This window comes from Aegilops tauschii, chromosome 4, assembly GCF_002575655.3.
Source record: "Aegilops tauschii subsp. strangulata cultivar AL8/78 chromosome 4, Aet v6.0, whole genome shotgun sequence".
Taxonomy (NCBI): domain Eukaryota; kingdom Viridiplantae; phylum Streptophyta; class Magnoliopsida; order Poales; family Poaceae; genus Aegilops; species Aegilops tauschii.
The window spans coordinates 393,362,664-393,378,412 of record NC_053038.3 but is presented as its reverse complement, the minus strand read 5'-3'; the positions used below and the strand labels follow the sequence as shown (position 1 = coordinate 393,378,412).

The 15,749-nt window shown below is 47.2% G+C and overlaps 1 protein-coding gene across 1 annotated transcript; it reads right to left on the bottom strand.

Moving 5' to 3' along the window:
* Positions 1-2,094: 2,094 nt before the first annotated feature.
* LOC141021911 (uncharacterized) lies at positions 2,095-2,529 on the bottom strand. Its single transcript, XM_073497765.1, has one exon. The coding sequence runs from the start codon at positions 2,527-2,529 to the stop codon at positions 2,095-2,097; it is 435 nt and encodes a 144-aa protein (XP_073353866.1).
* Between the last annotated feature and the right edge of the window lie 13,220 nt (positions 2,530-15,749).

Below are 15,749 nucleotides of genomic sequence, written 5' to 3'. Positions count from 1 at the left end.
TAACCGGAAATATAATACTTGTGTGAATACATAGACAAATAGAGTGTCAATAGTATGCCTCTACTTGACTAGCTCGTTGATCAAAGATGGTTATGTTTCCTACCCATTGACATGAGTTTTCATTTGATTAACGGGATCACATCATTAGGAGAATGATGTGATTGACTTCACCCATTCCGTTAGCTTAGCACTCGATCGTTTAGTATTCTGCTATTGCTTTCTTCATGACTTATACATGTTCCTATGACTATGGGATTATGCAACTCCCGTTTACCGGAGGAACACTTGTGTGCTACCAAACGTCACAACGTAACTGGGTGATTATAAGGGTGCTCTACTGGTGTCTCCAAAGGTACTTGTTGGGTTGGCGTATTTCAAGATTAGGATTTGTCACTCCGATTGTCGGAGAGGTATATCTGGGCCCACTCGGTAATGCACATCACTATAAGCCTTGCAAGCATTGCAACTTATGAGTTAGTTGCGGGATGATGTATTACGGAACGAGTAAAGAGACTTGCCGGTAACGAGATTGAACTAGGTATTGAGATACCAACGATCGAATCTCGGGCAAGTAACATACCGATGACAAAGGGAACAACGTATGTTGTTATGCGGTTTGACCGATAAAGATCTTCGTAGAATATGTGGGAGCCAATATGAGGATCCAGGTTCCGCTATTGGTTATTGACCGGAGACGTGTCTCGGTCATGTCTACATAGTTCTCGAACCCGTAGGGTCCGCACGCTTAAAGTTCGATGATGGTTATATTATGAGTTTATGTGTTTTGATGTACCTAAGGTTGTTCGGAGTCCCGGATGTGATCACGGACATGACGAGGAGTCTCGAAATTGTCGAGACGTAAAGATCGATATATTGGACGACTATGTTTGGACACCGGAAAGGTTCCGGAAGGTTTCGGACATTTGTCGGAGTACCGGGGGTTACCGGAACCCCCCCCCCCCTGGGAACTAATGGGCCTTGTTGGGCCCTAGTTGAGAGAGAGGGGCCGGCCAGAGCAAGAGGCGCGCCCCCTCCCCTTGAGTCCGAATAGGACAAGGAAGGGGGGGGGCGCCCCCCTTGCCTTTCCCCTCTCCCACTCCATCCTTCCCCCTCCTTCTTGGACTAGGAAAGGGAGGGGCAAACCTACTTGGAGTAGGTTTCCCCCTCCTAGGGCGCGCCACCCCCTTGGCCGGCCCTCTCCTCCTCCCCCCTTTATATACGGAGGAAGGGGGCACCCCATAGACACAACAATTGATCTCTTGATCTCTTAGCCGTGTGCGGTGCCCCCCTCCACCATAATCCACCTCGATAATATCGTAGCGATGCTTAGGGGAAGCCCTGCGTCGGTAGAACATCATCATCACCACGCAATCCTGTTGACGGAACTCTCCCTCAAAGCTCGGCTGGACCGGAGTTCGAGGGACGCCATCGAGCTGAACGTGTGCTGAACTCGGAGGTGCCGTGCGTTCGGTACTTGATCGGTCGGATCGTGAAGACGTACGACTACATCAACCGTGTTGTGCTAACGCTTCCGCTTTCGGTCTATGAGGGTACGTGGACAACACTCTCCCCTCTCGTCGCTATGCATCACCATGATCTTGCGTGTGCGTAGGAATTTTTTTGAAATTACTACGTTCCCCAACACATCTCGGATAGATGCCATCTGCTAGGTAGTACCCCTTGTTGTAGTGGCGTCCATTGACCTCGAAGTTCACCGGAGGAGCATGACCTTCAACAAGCTTGGCAAAGACATTCGAGCACTGCAGTACATTGATGTCATTGTGTTCTTGTCATACAAAAGAAGGAGTGCCAAATCAAGAGGTCTTGTGTGCCCACTGCCTCAAGTACCACACTGCAAGCTCCTTTGGCGCCTTTGTACAACCCCTGCCAAGCAAATGGAGAGTTTTTCCATGCCCAATGCATGCAGTCGATGCTTCCAAGCATCCCAGGAAATCCTCATGATGCATTCTGTGCTAGGATTCGAGCAGTGTCTTCAGCATTGGGTGATCGCAAGTATCGTGGTCCAAACACTGCCACCACTGCCCTGCAGAACTTGTACAAACACTCAATGGTGGTGGACTCGGTCATGCGTCCTTAGTCTTCCTGTATATCACCAGGAGCTCCGTATGCAAGCATCCTCATAGCCGTCGTGCACTTCTGGAGTGAGGAGAATCCAACTGTGCCGGTGCAATCCTTCTTGCAAATGAAATAGCTGTCGAACTCCCGGATGGCATTCACAATCCTGAGGAAGAGCTTCCGGCTCATCTGATAATGGCGCCAAAATACTTTCTCGCCGTGCACTGGAGCGTCGGTGAAGTAGTCCGCGTAGAGCAAGCAATAGCCCTCAATTCGATGCCTCCGCTTGCTCTTATGGCGGCGCGGCGCCGAGCCACCTCGTCGCGGCTTCGCATTGTTCGCAAACAGGTCGGCCAGAGCGACAAGGATCATGACGTGCTCTTCGTCATCGGTGCCGGCCTCGGCTTCCTCCTCCATCAGAGCCACGAACGCCTCCTCATCGTCGGAATCCATTGCCGAACAGGCAAATCGCCGAACATCTGGCGAGCGTGGTGGGTGGGCAGCCGCCAGTACCCCCGACTGCGTGGTCGGAGCCCTGGAAAGCTCGTCCAGGAGTGGGATGGAGGCTGTCGCGGAAAAACCCTCTCTTTCTGGCGGTGAAATGGCCTTTCTAGCGGCGGAGCAGTAGCTGTGGGCAGGTGGGCAGCGCCGGGATCGGCATGGCGGCGAGAGGGAAAGTGGCGTCCTGCAGCGCGCTGGTCGTATCTGGGCAGGTGGGCAGCGCCGGGATCGGCATGGCGGCGAGAGGGAAAGTGGCGTCCTGCAGCGCGCTGGTCGTATCTGGGCGGGGAAAAGGCTTTTCTCGCCTGATAGTGGTGGCCCACGCACCACTTTTCCTTCCGTCGGAGCCCCCAAGTGCCTCCAGTGCGCTGGGTTCGGCCTGAGATCGCCGGGTCAAAAAATGGGGCGAACCGGCGGAATTCGGCGTCTTGGGGGGGGGGGCTGGGGTGTTTTTGTGCCGGCAAAAAAATGGTGTCTTGGGGGGTGTTAGGGGTGCGGCTGGAGATGCTCTAAGCCCTGAGCAACCCCGACCATCGAATTGGGTTGCTATCTCACCACATTTTCTCATCCATCCACCACAAGCCTTTGGTGTGTGGCTAGGGCGCACCCTCATATACCACTGCTAGACCCTAGTTCCCTTCTCTCGAGTCTTTGATATGAATTGTTCACATGGCAGATGGATCGTGTGGAAGGCTTGATGAAGGGGTTGAAACTGTTCGATCCAGAGAGTAAAGGGAGAAGGATTGCATGGAGCGATGGAAAGAAGATGGGAGTTGTGGAACTACAAGCTTCGGGAAAACTCATGTTGGATAACTAGGCTTTGCGGAGGGGATGATGACGGCGTTGCGGAGGATCTTGTGCCCGTTGCAAGGATTGGGTTGTAAAGATTTTGGAAACAACATTTCATGTTCATGTTGGGGAACGTAGCAGAAATTCAAAATTTTCCTACGTGTCACCAAGATCAATCTATGGAGTCATCTAGCAACGAGAGAGAGGGGAGTGCATCTACATACCCTTGTAGATCGCGCGCGGAAGCGTTCAAGAGAATGGGGTTGATGGAGTCGTACTCGTCGTGATCCAAATCACCGATGATCCTAGCGCCGAACGGACGGCACCTCCGCGTTCAACACACGTACGGAGCGGGGACGTCTCCTCCTTCTTGATCCAGCAAGGGGGGAGGAGAAGTTGATGGAGATCTAGCAGCACGACGGCGTGGTGGTGGAAGTAGCGGGATCCCGGCAGGGCTTCGCCAAGCGCAAGTGGGGAGGAAGAGGTGTCACGGGAGGGAGGGAGGCGCCAGGGCTCTGGGTGCTGCTCCCATGCGCCTCCCCACTATATATAGGGGTGGAGGGGGCTGGTTTCTTGCCCTCCAAGTCCATTGGGGCGTTGGCAAAGGTGGGGGAAAGAAATCCCATCATTTCCCTTCCCCACCGATTGTTATCCCCCTTTTTTAGGGATCTTGATCTTATCCCTTCGGGATATGATCTTATTCCTTCTAAGGTGGGATCTTGGTGCGCCTTGACCAGGGGTGTGGGGCCTTGCCCCCACTACCCACGTTCATGTGGGTCCCCCCATGCAGGTGGGCCCCACTTCGGAACCTTCTAGAACCTTCCCGGTACAATACCGAAAAATCCCGAACATTTTCCGGTGGCCAAAATAGGACTTCCCATATATAAATCTTTACCTCCGGACCATTCCGGAACTCCTCGTGACGTCCGGGATCACATCCGAGACTCCGAACAACTTTCGGTTAACCGCATACTAATATCTCTACAACTCTAGCGTCACCGAACCTTAAGTGTGTAGACCCTACGGGTTCGGGAGACATGCAGACATGACCGAGACGACTCTCCGGTCAATAACCAACAGCGGGATCTGGATACCCATGTTGGCTCCCACATGTTCCACGATGATCTCATCGGATGAACCACGATGTCGAGGATTCAATCAATCCCGTATACAATTCCCTTTGTCAATTGGTACGTTACTTGCCCGAGATTCGATCGTCGGTATCCCAATACCTTGTTCAATCTCGTTACCGGCAAGTCACTTTACTCGTACCGTAATGCATGATCCCGTGACCAAACACTTGGTCACATTGAGCTCATTATGATGATGCATTACCGAGTGGGCCCAGAGATACCTCTCCGTCATACGGAGTGACAAATCCCAGTCTCGATTCGTGCCAACCCAACAGACACTTTCAGAGATACCTGTAGTGCACCTTTATAGCCACCCAGTTACGTTGTGACGTTTGGTACACCCAAAGCATTCCTACGGTATCCGGGAGTTGCACAATCTCATGGTCTAAGGAAATGATACTTGACATTAAAAAAGCTCTAGCAAACGAACTACACGATCTTGTGCTATGCTTAGGATTGGGTCTTGTCCATCACATCATTCTCCTAATGATGTGATCCCGTTATCAATGACATCCAATGTCCATGGTCAGGAAACCATAACCATCTATTGATCAGCGAGCTAGTCAACTAGAGGCTTACTAGGGACATGTTATGGTCTTTGTATTCACACATGTATTACGGTTTCCAGTTAATACAATTATAGCATGAACAACAGACAATTATCATGAACAAGGAAATACAATAATAACCATTTTATTATTGCCTCTAGGGCATATTTCCAACAGTTCACCTAGTGTTCAAGGATTCGTCCGATTAATCAGTTAATGGGTCAGTTAATCGCTACTTGTAGGGTGACCGAATCGAACAACACATATTCATCATGTTAACTTGTCAGGCCGATTGGATGGCCCGTTAGACCGATTAATCGGTTGTTAGCACTACAAAAAATACACTTTCGTGATGATACGTGTTTGTCACAGTAGGTCATGTTTTCTGTCATGCATGTACATCCATGACGATTTTATGACAGAATCAAGATAGTCATACCTGTGATGTCGTAGAAGTGTTCCATGACATTACCAAAATTATCATCACGGAAATGTCCACTTCAATGACGATAAATCGCGCGTCATAGAAGTGCTTTCGTCAAGGGTGACCGACACGTGACATCCACTGTAACAGGTCGTCGTTAAGCTATCGGGTCCAGTTTTGGATCCGGTAACCCGTTAACAGCCCAGACCAAATTTTCCATGTGTAAAATTCTCATTGGCCAGAGGAAACACGTGTTGGCTCACCGATGGGACAGATGTCGTCCACTCATTGGACAGGGGGCGCCTATGATACGTCGACACGTGGCATGACCCAACAGAGGCCCATTCGGGTGAAAAGGCCGGCCCGTTTGACTTGGTCAAAATGTAACGGGCCGGCCCACGGAAAGCCTGTTAACGGCCTGTTCGTATATAGCCCATTTACGACCCACTAACTCCCGACCCGTTACGGCCTATCGGAATTATGCCCAGTAGCTTCATCTGGGCCGTCCAATATGATTCCAGCCTGTTGTAACTTACGACCCATGTATGGCCCATGATGTCTTTCGGCCCATATGAGGCCCTTTGTAACACTAGGCCCATTAAAGGCCCGAGATGAAACTGGCCCATAATGAACAGTGTATCGCTTTATACCCATTAACGACCCATTATTCCACCGGCTGTTTCTAGCCCGTGTTAACTTTCGGCCTTCTAAGGGCCCATTTATTCTTGGGCTCATTTCTAGAATTCGATTAGTTATGGTCTGTTACTGGCCTATTCTGTTTGTGGACCAAATTCAGCCCGTAGTTACATTTGGCCCGTTTGTGGCCCATTAAACCGTTGGGCTGTTTTCATAGCGTTATCAAATACGGCCTATTAATGGCACGTTATGGTCCATGAATAGTACGGCCCATGTCTGGCGAAATGATTATACGCCCCGTAGAAGGCCCATGGATCCTACAGCCCGTAGAAGACCAATGGATCCTACGCGGGCCGTAGAAAGCCCATGGATCATACGGCCCGTAGAAAGTCCATGGATCCTACGGCCCGTAGAAGGCCCATAGATCCTACGGCCCGTAGAAGGCCCATGGATCCTATGTCCCGCAGGAGGCCCATGGTTACAACAGTCTATGTGTTGCCATGATTATTATGGCCTAGTTACCAAAAATAGGTTATTGTGGCCACTAGAAAAACACGGAAAAAGAATTGCAGTGACTACAAGCAAACAACTAAACAAGACGATAAGGAAATAAATAAGCAAGCAACCAACACTAGCCTATTACAGTTATTACACATATTACATCCACTAGGCATCAAAGTTCGCCACCAGTGCAAATATAGGGAACAAAGCAGCATATTACATACACTAGCCGTCAAAATTGGCCACCAGTGCAAATAAATGCGGTAGCAAAACAAGTCCATAACTGAAACAACTTCAGAAGAGCTCAAGAAACGTTATCCTGGGTATCCACCATGCTCGCAATAAGCTTAGCAAGCTTAGTAGCTTTGTCCTGTTTGGCGCTAAAATCCTCCAACGCTTGCTGTTGCACCAGAAAGTATGCATCTGAATGCTCCAGGGACTTCCGCAGTCCTTCCGCTTCTTGTCGCAGCACAGCTGATCGATGTCTTTCAGCTTGTAGTTGAGACTCAAGAAACCGAACTGATTTAGACAGATAGTTTGAATAGCTTGTGCAAGACAGGACTTTGGGGTTGTCTCACTGTCTTCAAGATAGTTTTCCTTAGCTATTTTATCAGCTTTGTTGGAGACCAACAAGGATGTCTCACTATCCTGAACCTTATCTGCATTACTTCCTTTACCATTGCTTAATAAGGCACTCTTCCACAATATTCTGTCAGCATTCTAAAAGAAGAAACAAGCAGACACATAACAGGTTTAGCATGTGCTAGTATATGAAACTCATTTCGGTGAACCAGTTCATTAGTAAGGTCGACAAGATTAAACTACCAAGTCTTCTATTGCCAAGTAGTACATTATAAAAGCATCAAACAAACATATATCTATGTCCTATGGTCACTGCATTGTCTTGCCAAATCAAAATAGAGACACGGTTCAAATCATATCAGTTTAAGCGAAAGCAGCACTGAAAGAATACAAAGCGTGGGAAACTACACGACACAACAAGATTTCAGATGGGTACCATAGGTCTACATGTACAACAACACTATTGGCCCTGTTGTGATGCTAGTAATGTGCATGATATGAGAAGTCAACTGTATACACAATTGAAATTGAAATCAACAGAGCTATTTATAAGAGCAAACCTGTTAAATAAACATGCGTAAACATACATGTTGTGCCATTGGAGTTTCCATTTGATCGTTCAATTTAAAAATAAGTTTGTATGAGTAAATACAGTGATACAAGAGCAAAGCAATATGCACGATAGCAATGGAATCTTAAATGAGAGCAGTTGTTCTTCAGGTTTAAGCACTTGTTCTACATGAACAGAGTACAATAAGACGCAAGCATATAGTACTTAAAATAAATTGAGCTCATAGACCTTACCACATTCTTGGTTCGGGATGAGTACAGAACAAGGCATTCCCAGTCATCGTCCAGTAAATGTGTCTCAGGAGAACGTAAGGGAATTTGATGAGTTTCTTTGCCAATGAAGTACGTTTTCTTCAGGTAATTTCCAATACTGCCACCAAGCATTTTTTGAAGATAGCAGAGGTATTAGCACAGGTTACCTCATCCTGAGTTTCCAAATCGGTCCTTCTCTATAGAGAAAAATGGGAAAATTTGTTGTATTATAACCATCATGGAGGTAGAATGTATGGGACAAAGCAAAGTAATTGCCATGAATAACATTACTTACACATAACTCCTGGACAAACACTTGCAACTGGCATTTTCCTTCATCTTCAGTATAATATTTCCATGATGGGAAGATACACACATAGGATTTAACAACATCAAATGTGATAGATGCTAAACTATGAATGGCTGGTTGTGCTTCCTCCACAAGAATAGGTGTACTAACTGGTGGAGTTGGGGTTCGTCGTGGTAGTACTGGCGCTTTGGGCACTGCAGCTGCCTTACTAACTTCTCCGGCGATCCCCACGCCACCGCCCCACCACCGCGCCCCCACCGCCCCCACCCTGAACCCTAAGATTGATAGTGGGGTACCTCTTCGGCGAGCCCCCCTACCCGCTGCGGGTGGTTCTTCCTTAACTCTGGCGAGCCCCCCACCCCCTGAATCGACTGATCCAAAAGTCGATTCAGTCAACTGAAGTGTATCTAAATCGGAGCAGAGCAGCAGCACGAGCGAGGGGGAGAGCAGCAGCAGCAGCACGAGCGAGCGAGAGCCGGAGCAGCAGAAGCAGATCCGGCTGGTATGGCCGCCGCCGCCGAAGGGGCCTCGCACTGGGGGAGAGCCGCCGTGGAGATGTCGCCCGCGGCGCCGGCTTCAAGGTAGCCGCTTCATGGGGGTGCGGGATGAAGCACCGTCGATGCCGGGAGGTCGAGTTAAGGAGAAGGTGCGATGCGATGAGTGTACAACCTCTTTGGTGGCGCCGAGTAGGCCTCGGCTTCGTCCGAGGAGTTGGTGAGGATGTTGCGGTTCCGGTGGAGCAGGTTAAGTCGGTGCTATGGGGATGGAGCAGTCGCGATAGATGAGGCGATCGTCGGAGCAGCTCCTTGGAGGTGGAGGACGGGCGGCTGAACCGGTGGGACAACGAGATGGACGAGGGATCCTCATCCTAAGAGGTGGATGAGGGACGTCGAGCTGTTTTGATGGACAACGTCGTCGGGGAAGAGGCTCCGGCTGGGCAGTGGTGAGGTGGCGAAAGGAGGAGCGTGGGGTTTCGCGGCTGGAGTGGAGAGGTTATGGCGGCCTGGGATTTGGAATGGCGAAAAGGAGGCGATGGGAGGGGGAACCCTGACTTAGGGACGCGCTTGTCCAAAATGTAGGGTGTGTTATAAAAGTACCCCCACCGATTTGAACTAGCGGCCCTTTCGGCTCAGGGTTAGAAGGGGGATTTCACGTGTCGGGATTTGGCAGCTAGAGGGAGTTCTCGCGCGCGTTGTAATTTTTGGATAGCAAGGCGCGGGTTGTGAAGGCGCCAGTTTTGGGAGCACAGTACCAGAATTTTAGAGATATAACAAGGCGCGGGTTGAATTTTAGGGACAAGCCTAACGTGTAAAATTGTACTTGTACGTACCAAATCAATTCACACTTCCCTCTAATATGTCTTCGTCGTATCAATAATTTTTGATTGTTCCATGCCCCTATTCTACAACTTTTACATACTTTTGGCAACTTTTTATACTATTTTTGGGACTAACATATTGATCCAGTGCCCAGTGCCAGTTCATGTTTGTTGCATGTTTTTTGTTTCGCAGAAAATCCATATCAAACGGAGTCCAAACGGGATAAAAACTGACGGAGATTTTTTTGAATATATGTTATTTTTGGGAAGTGGAATCAACGTGAGACGATGCCCGAGGGGCCCACGAGGGTGAGGAGCGCGCCCCAGGGGGTCAGGCGCCCCCTGGGCCCTTGTGGCCACTCCGTAAGGCGGTTGGTGCCCTTCTTTCGCCGCAAGAAAGCCAATATCCGGATAAAAATCATGTCCAAATTTCAGCCCAATCGGAGTTGCGGATCTCCGAGAATTTAAGTAACGGTGAAAGGGCAGAATCAGGGAGCGTAGAAACAGAAGGAAACAGAGAGAGAGAGATCCAATCGCGGAGGGGCTCCCGCCCCTTGAAAGTGCAACTATCCCTGGGTGGTTTTGGTAATTCCTAACAACATATAGCTCATTGAGCTAATGCTATTTCAAGATAGATATTTCAGGAAAGCTCAATGATTGGCATGGCATGGATTAGAAAGTGGACCCTTCAAAATGCTAAGGACAAAATATTGGCTTAAGCTCAAAGCACAAGACTCTACATTTTCTATTTTAGTGATCCAAGATAACATTGAGTCTATAGGAAAAGCGAATACTATTAAGAAGGGATGAGGTGTTCCTTAATGAGGTGCTTGCTCAAAATGCTTAGTGATATGCTCCAAAACCCTCCACTACTTTCTCATATCCACATATGTCCCAAACCAAAAGTCCAACTCGGCCCCACCGATTCTTTCTATCCGGCGCCACCGAGTTCAGTTGACATAGCCACTGCCAGAAACCCTAGTCTTTTCGGTCTCACAGATAGGGATCTCGGTCTCACCGAGATGGGATTGTAATCTCTCTGTTTCCCTTCGTAACGTTTCGGTCAAACCGAGATGAGCGATCGGTCCCACCGAGATTGCAATGCAAACACTCTTTTTCCCTTTCGTAACGTTTCGGTCCAACCGAGATGAGCGAATCGGTCCCACCGAGTTTGCCTGACCAACTCTGTGTTTGACTATTACCAAAATCGGTCCCACCGAGTTTGTGTAATCGGTCTCACCGAGATTACGTTATGCCCTAACCCTAATGATATCGGTCCCACCGAGTTGACATGTCGGTCCCACCGAAACACCTAACAGTCACATTATGAACCAATTCGGTCCCACCGAGTTTGGTGATTTGTGTGTAACGGTTAGATTTTGTGTGGAGGCTATAAATACCCGTCCACCCACTCTTCATTCGTGGAGAGAGCCATCAGAACATGCCTACACTTCCAACACATATTTTCTGAGAGAGAACCACCTACACTTGTGTTGAGGTCAAGATATTCCATTCCAACCACATAAATCTTGATCTCTAGCCTTCCCCAAGTTGCTTTCCACTCAAATCTTCTTTCTACCAAATCCAATCCTATGAGAGAGAGTTGAGTGTTGGGGAGTCTATCATTTGAAGCACAAGATCAAGGAGTTCATCATCAACACACCATTTGTTACTTCTTGGAGAGTGGTGTCTCCTAGATTGGCTATGTGTCACTTGGGAGCCTCCGACAAGATTGTGGAGTTGAACCAAGGAGTTTGCAAGGGCAAGGAGATCGCCTACTTTGTGAAGATCTACCCTAGTGAGGCAAGTCCTTCGTGGGCGACAGCCATGGTGGGATAGACAAGGTTGCTTCTTCATGGACCCTTCATGGGTGGAGCCCTCCGTGGACTCGCGCAACCGTTACCCTTCGTGGGTTGAAGTCTCCATCAACGTGGATGTATGATAGCACCACCTATCGTAACCACGGATAAAAAATCTCCGTGTCAACATTGTGTTTGCTCCCTCAAACTCCTCCCTTTACCTTCATATGCAATTGTTTTACATTCCGCTGCTATACTCTTAGAATTGCATGTGTAGGTTGATTGCTTGACTTGTGATAAGTTGTTAAAATCTGCCAAGAACTAAAATTGGGAAAAGGCTAGATTTTTATTTGGTCAAGTAGTCTAATCCCCCCCTCTAGACATAATTTCGATCCTACAAGTGGTATCAGAGCTTTGGTCTCCATTTGCTTTGATTTCCATAGCTTTTGGTGGTCACAGCCTTGGTTTCACAACCTAGGAGAGTATGGCGTCTAGCGAGGGAAATTACCACCGTAGAGGTCCTTATTTTGATGGTACAAATTTTGCTAGTTGGAAGCATAAGATGAAAATGCATATTCTTGGACATAACCTCGCCGTTTGGGCTATTGTGTGTATTGGCTTGCAAGGTGAATTCTTTGATGGGAGAGAACCAACCCGTGAAGCTACCGTGGAAGAGTTGAAGATGCTACAATACAATGCTCAAGCTTGTGATATTCTCTTCAATGGATTGTGCCCCGAAGAATTCAACAAAATCAGCCATCTTGAGAATGCAAAGGAAATTTGGGATACTTTGATTGATATGCACGAAGGTACCGACTCTGTCAAGGAATCCAAATTGGATGTGCTTCAAAGTCAACTTGACAAGTTCAAAATGAAGGATGGTGAAGGTGTCGCCGAAATGTACTCTAGGCTTTCTCTCATCACAAATGAGATTGTCGGCTTGGGAAGTGAAGAGATGACCGACAAATTCATCATCAAGAAGATCCTAAGAGCCTTGGATGGAAAATATGATACCGTGTGCACATTGATCCAAATGATGCCCAATTACAAAGATATCAAGCCAACGGAAGTCATTGGAAGAATTGTTTCTCATGAGATGTCACTCAAGGATAAGGAAGAGCTTCACAACAAGTCTAGTGGTGCTTACAAAGCCTCGTGTGATGCTCCCACATCATCAAGTGAGAAACAAACCTTCAATGAAGAATTGAGCCTAATGGTCAAGAACTTCAACAAGTTCTACAAGAGTAGAAGCAAAGAAAGAAGTTCCAAGTCAAGGTCCTACAATGACAAAAGATCTTCTAGTCAAGAGTGTAATTGCTACAATTGTGGAAGACCCGGACACTGCTCCAATGAGTGTACGGCTCCCTACAAAAGAAGAGAAGATTCTCCCAAAAGAAGAAGTAGAAGATAAGAATCACCAACAAGAGAAAGGAGGAGTAGAGATGATCATTATGAACGAAGACCCTCTCGAAGAAGCAAGGACTCGGAAAGGAAGGAAAAGTCCTCAAGGAGCTACACAAAAATAAGTCATCAAGCTCATGTTGGTGAATGGGTGTCCGGCTCCGAGTCCGACAATCACTCCGAAAGAAGTTGTCACTCCGACTCCGAATATACTCAAGATGAAGGTGTTGCCGGTCTAGCACTTGTGTCAACCAACTCCTACGACATATTTGACTCACCAAATGAAGGAATTGGAAGATGCTTCATGGCCAAAGGTCCAATGGTAACACATCCCGAGTATGTTGATTTCAATAGTGATGAAGATGATTTGCTAGGTGATGATGATTTACTTGTTGACAACTCTAGGGATGAAAACTATGATGAAACATCAATTAATCATGCTAATCAAGATAAAACGAATGATGATGATAAGAAGGAGATTGAGCGTCTAACTAAAGAACTAAACACTCTTAAGTTAGCTCATGAAACTACCTTGGAAATCATCGAGAACTTTTAAAGACTCATGATAAGCTACGCTTTGAAAAGCTCAACCTTGAGCAAGAGCATGAGTTTTTAAAGGCAATCAATGATGATCTTCGCAAGAAAAGTTCTTCTTACATTGCCAAGCGTTTACTCTTGTCTACTTACATGCCGCAAGTTAAATCTAGCAACAAGTACAAGAAAGATGCTTCATCTAGTAGTAACAACAATCATGCTAAATCCAATGTTGTTGCTTCTAGTAGTTCTCTTGATTCCACTAATGATTCTCTTAGCCAAGTTACACTTGAGCAAGAAAATAGCTTATTGAAGGGAATTATAGAGAAAGGTGTTTACAAGAGCCTTGCCGGAAGTAAGCAATTTGAGGAAATTGTACGCAAGCAAGGAAGACACCGGAAGAATCAAGGTGTTGGTTTTGAACGAAAGTTCAATGCCAATGGAGTTGAGTGGGAAGAAGATCAATACCCCAAGATGAAGTTTGTTCCTCAACAAGAGAAGTATGATCCTACCTCCTTCAAGGGGACACAAGCTCAAGATGATCGTCCACCACAAGACCACAAGAAAAAAGGCAAGGACAAGCTTCAAGAGGAAATTGATGCATTTGAAGAAGCACCTAAGGCCTTGGTCAAGTGGGTTCCCAAGACTACATCAAGTACTACTTCATCAAGTACAACTACAACTCCGAGGTATCCCATCAAGATGGTGTGGATCCAGAAGAAGAAGAACTAGAGAGCTCTTGAGGGTGACTCCGCCAACATACTTCACTCTTATCATTTTGGCGAGAACAAGTGCAAACAACTTCCATATCTTGCACTAGTTCAAGGAGTCACAAACCCTCTTGTTGGTAAGACAAGGGACAAGGTAACCCATTGCTTTCATGGACATCATCTTGTGTATGCATCACTCTATGTCTATGGATATCCTTGTTTGTTCCTTGTGGGACTAACCCGTGTAGGTATTGAAAGTGCAACTCATTCCAAAGGATTGCTCCAAATGATCTACATCAACATTGAGCATCTACATCTTCAACACCTACATGAAGTCATCATTGACAAAACCCAAGGTTAGTTCATCCCTCTAAGGGGGGATACCACATCTAGGGGGAGCTTTACTCCAATCAATTGAGCTAAAGCAACTCTAATGGTCTGAACACAACAATGCTTTATGTAAAAGTGGTAACCCCACTTGTGCTTAAACGATGAGTATGACCTATGATCAAATGTTTTCATTTGACTCCTATGTCAATATACTCATATATAGATGACCTAGTCATCGCCAAATTGCTTGATAGATGCTAGAGTGTTTGTGCATGCTTTGTCACATATTTCATTTGCCATTTTATTGTGTGAGCATGTTGGTTGCATATTTTACTCATTCGAGGACATCCATTTGTTGTTTTGATTGTTCGGCTCTTTCTATTTTGCCAAATGGATGGACAAGAATGCCTAAGAACTCCCTCTAGCTATCTATGATTTCCTCGTCTCAAACTCTATTCATGCTACATCACAAAGTTTGATCAAGTCAGATTCGAACCACTCTGTGTGAGGAGCACTTGGAGTTCCCGATTCGTCATAGACTTAAACCTCCAAAATCTCTTTGTGCATCTCGGTCTGACCGATTCATCCTTTTCGGTCCTACTGAGTCACTAAGTTGATCTAGGGTTTTCAATCTCGGTGCAACCGATTAGAACCTTTCGGTCACACCGAGTTGCAATAACTGCTTGCAGTTTTGCATCTCGGTGCCACCGAGTCGTTCCACTCGGTCACACCGACAGGGTCAGGTTATATATACCGACGGGCCAAATTTTGGAAAATTTTCCGAACCCTCTCGCCCACGCATAACCTGCTCTGCCTCTTCGGGTCTCCGGATCATCCTCTCACCGCCAGCGACCTCCCGCCGCTGGTCTTCGCCGCCGTCAACGGAAATCTTCACCGTCGTTACCGCCGTAGCAAGTGCGTCGCCGAACTAGGGTACGGACTTGATCATTGTGCTAATCCCTAACTCCGATTCTTAGCACATTGCTTTGCCATGATTCTTGCCACGATTGAAATCATCCTGTCCAGTGAAAACGTCCTGTAGATTAGTTTTGATTTGACAATTTAGGGTTAGGTCTCTATCGAATTCATCTTAGACCGACCGAGTTGTAGAAATCGGTCTCACCGATTTTGGCATAGGCCAAAACACACGCATTTTCGGTCCGACCGAAAATTGCAAATCGGTGTGACCGAGTTTGATTCTTTGTGAAACCCTAGCAGTCTCGGTACCACCGAACTATGACTCGGTCCGACCGAGTTCACTAGTTTAGGTTTCAAAAGCTGCTTCGGTATCACCGAGTTTACAAATCGGTAGATCCGAAATGCTTTCTGTGAAGA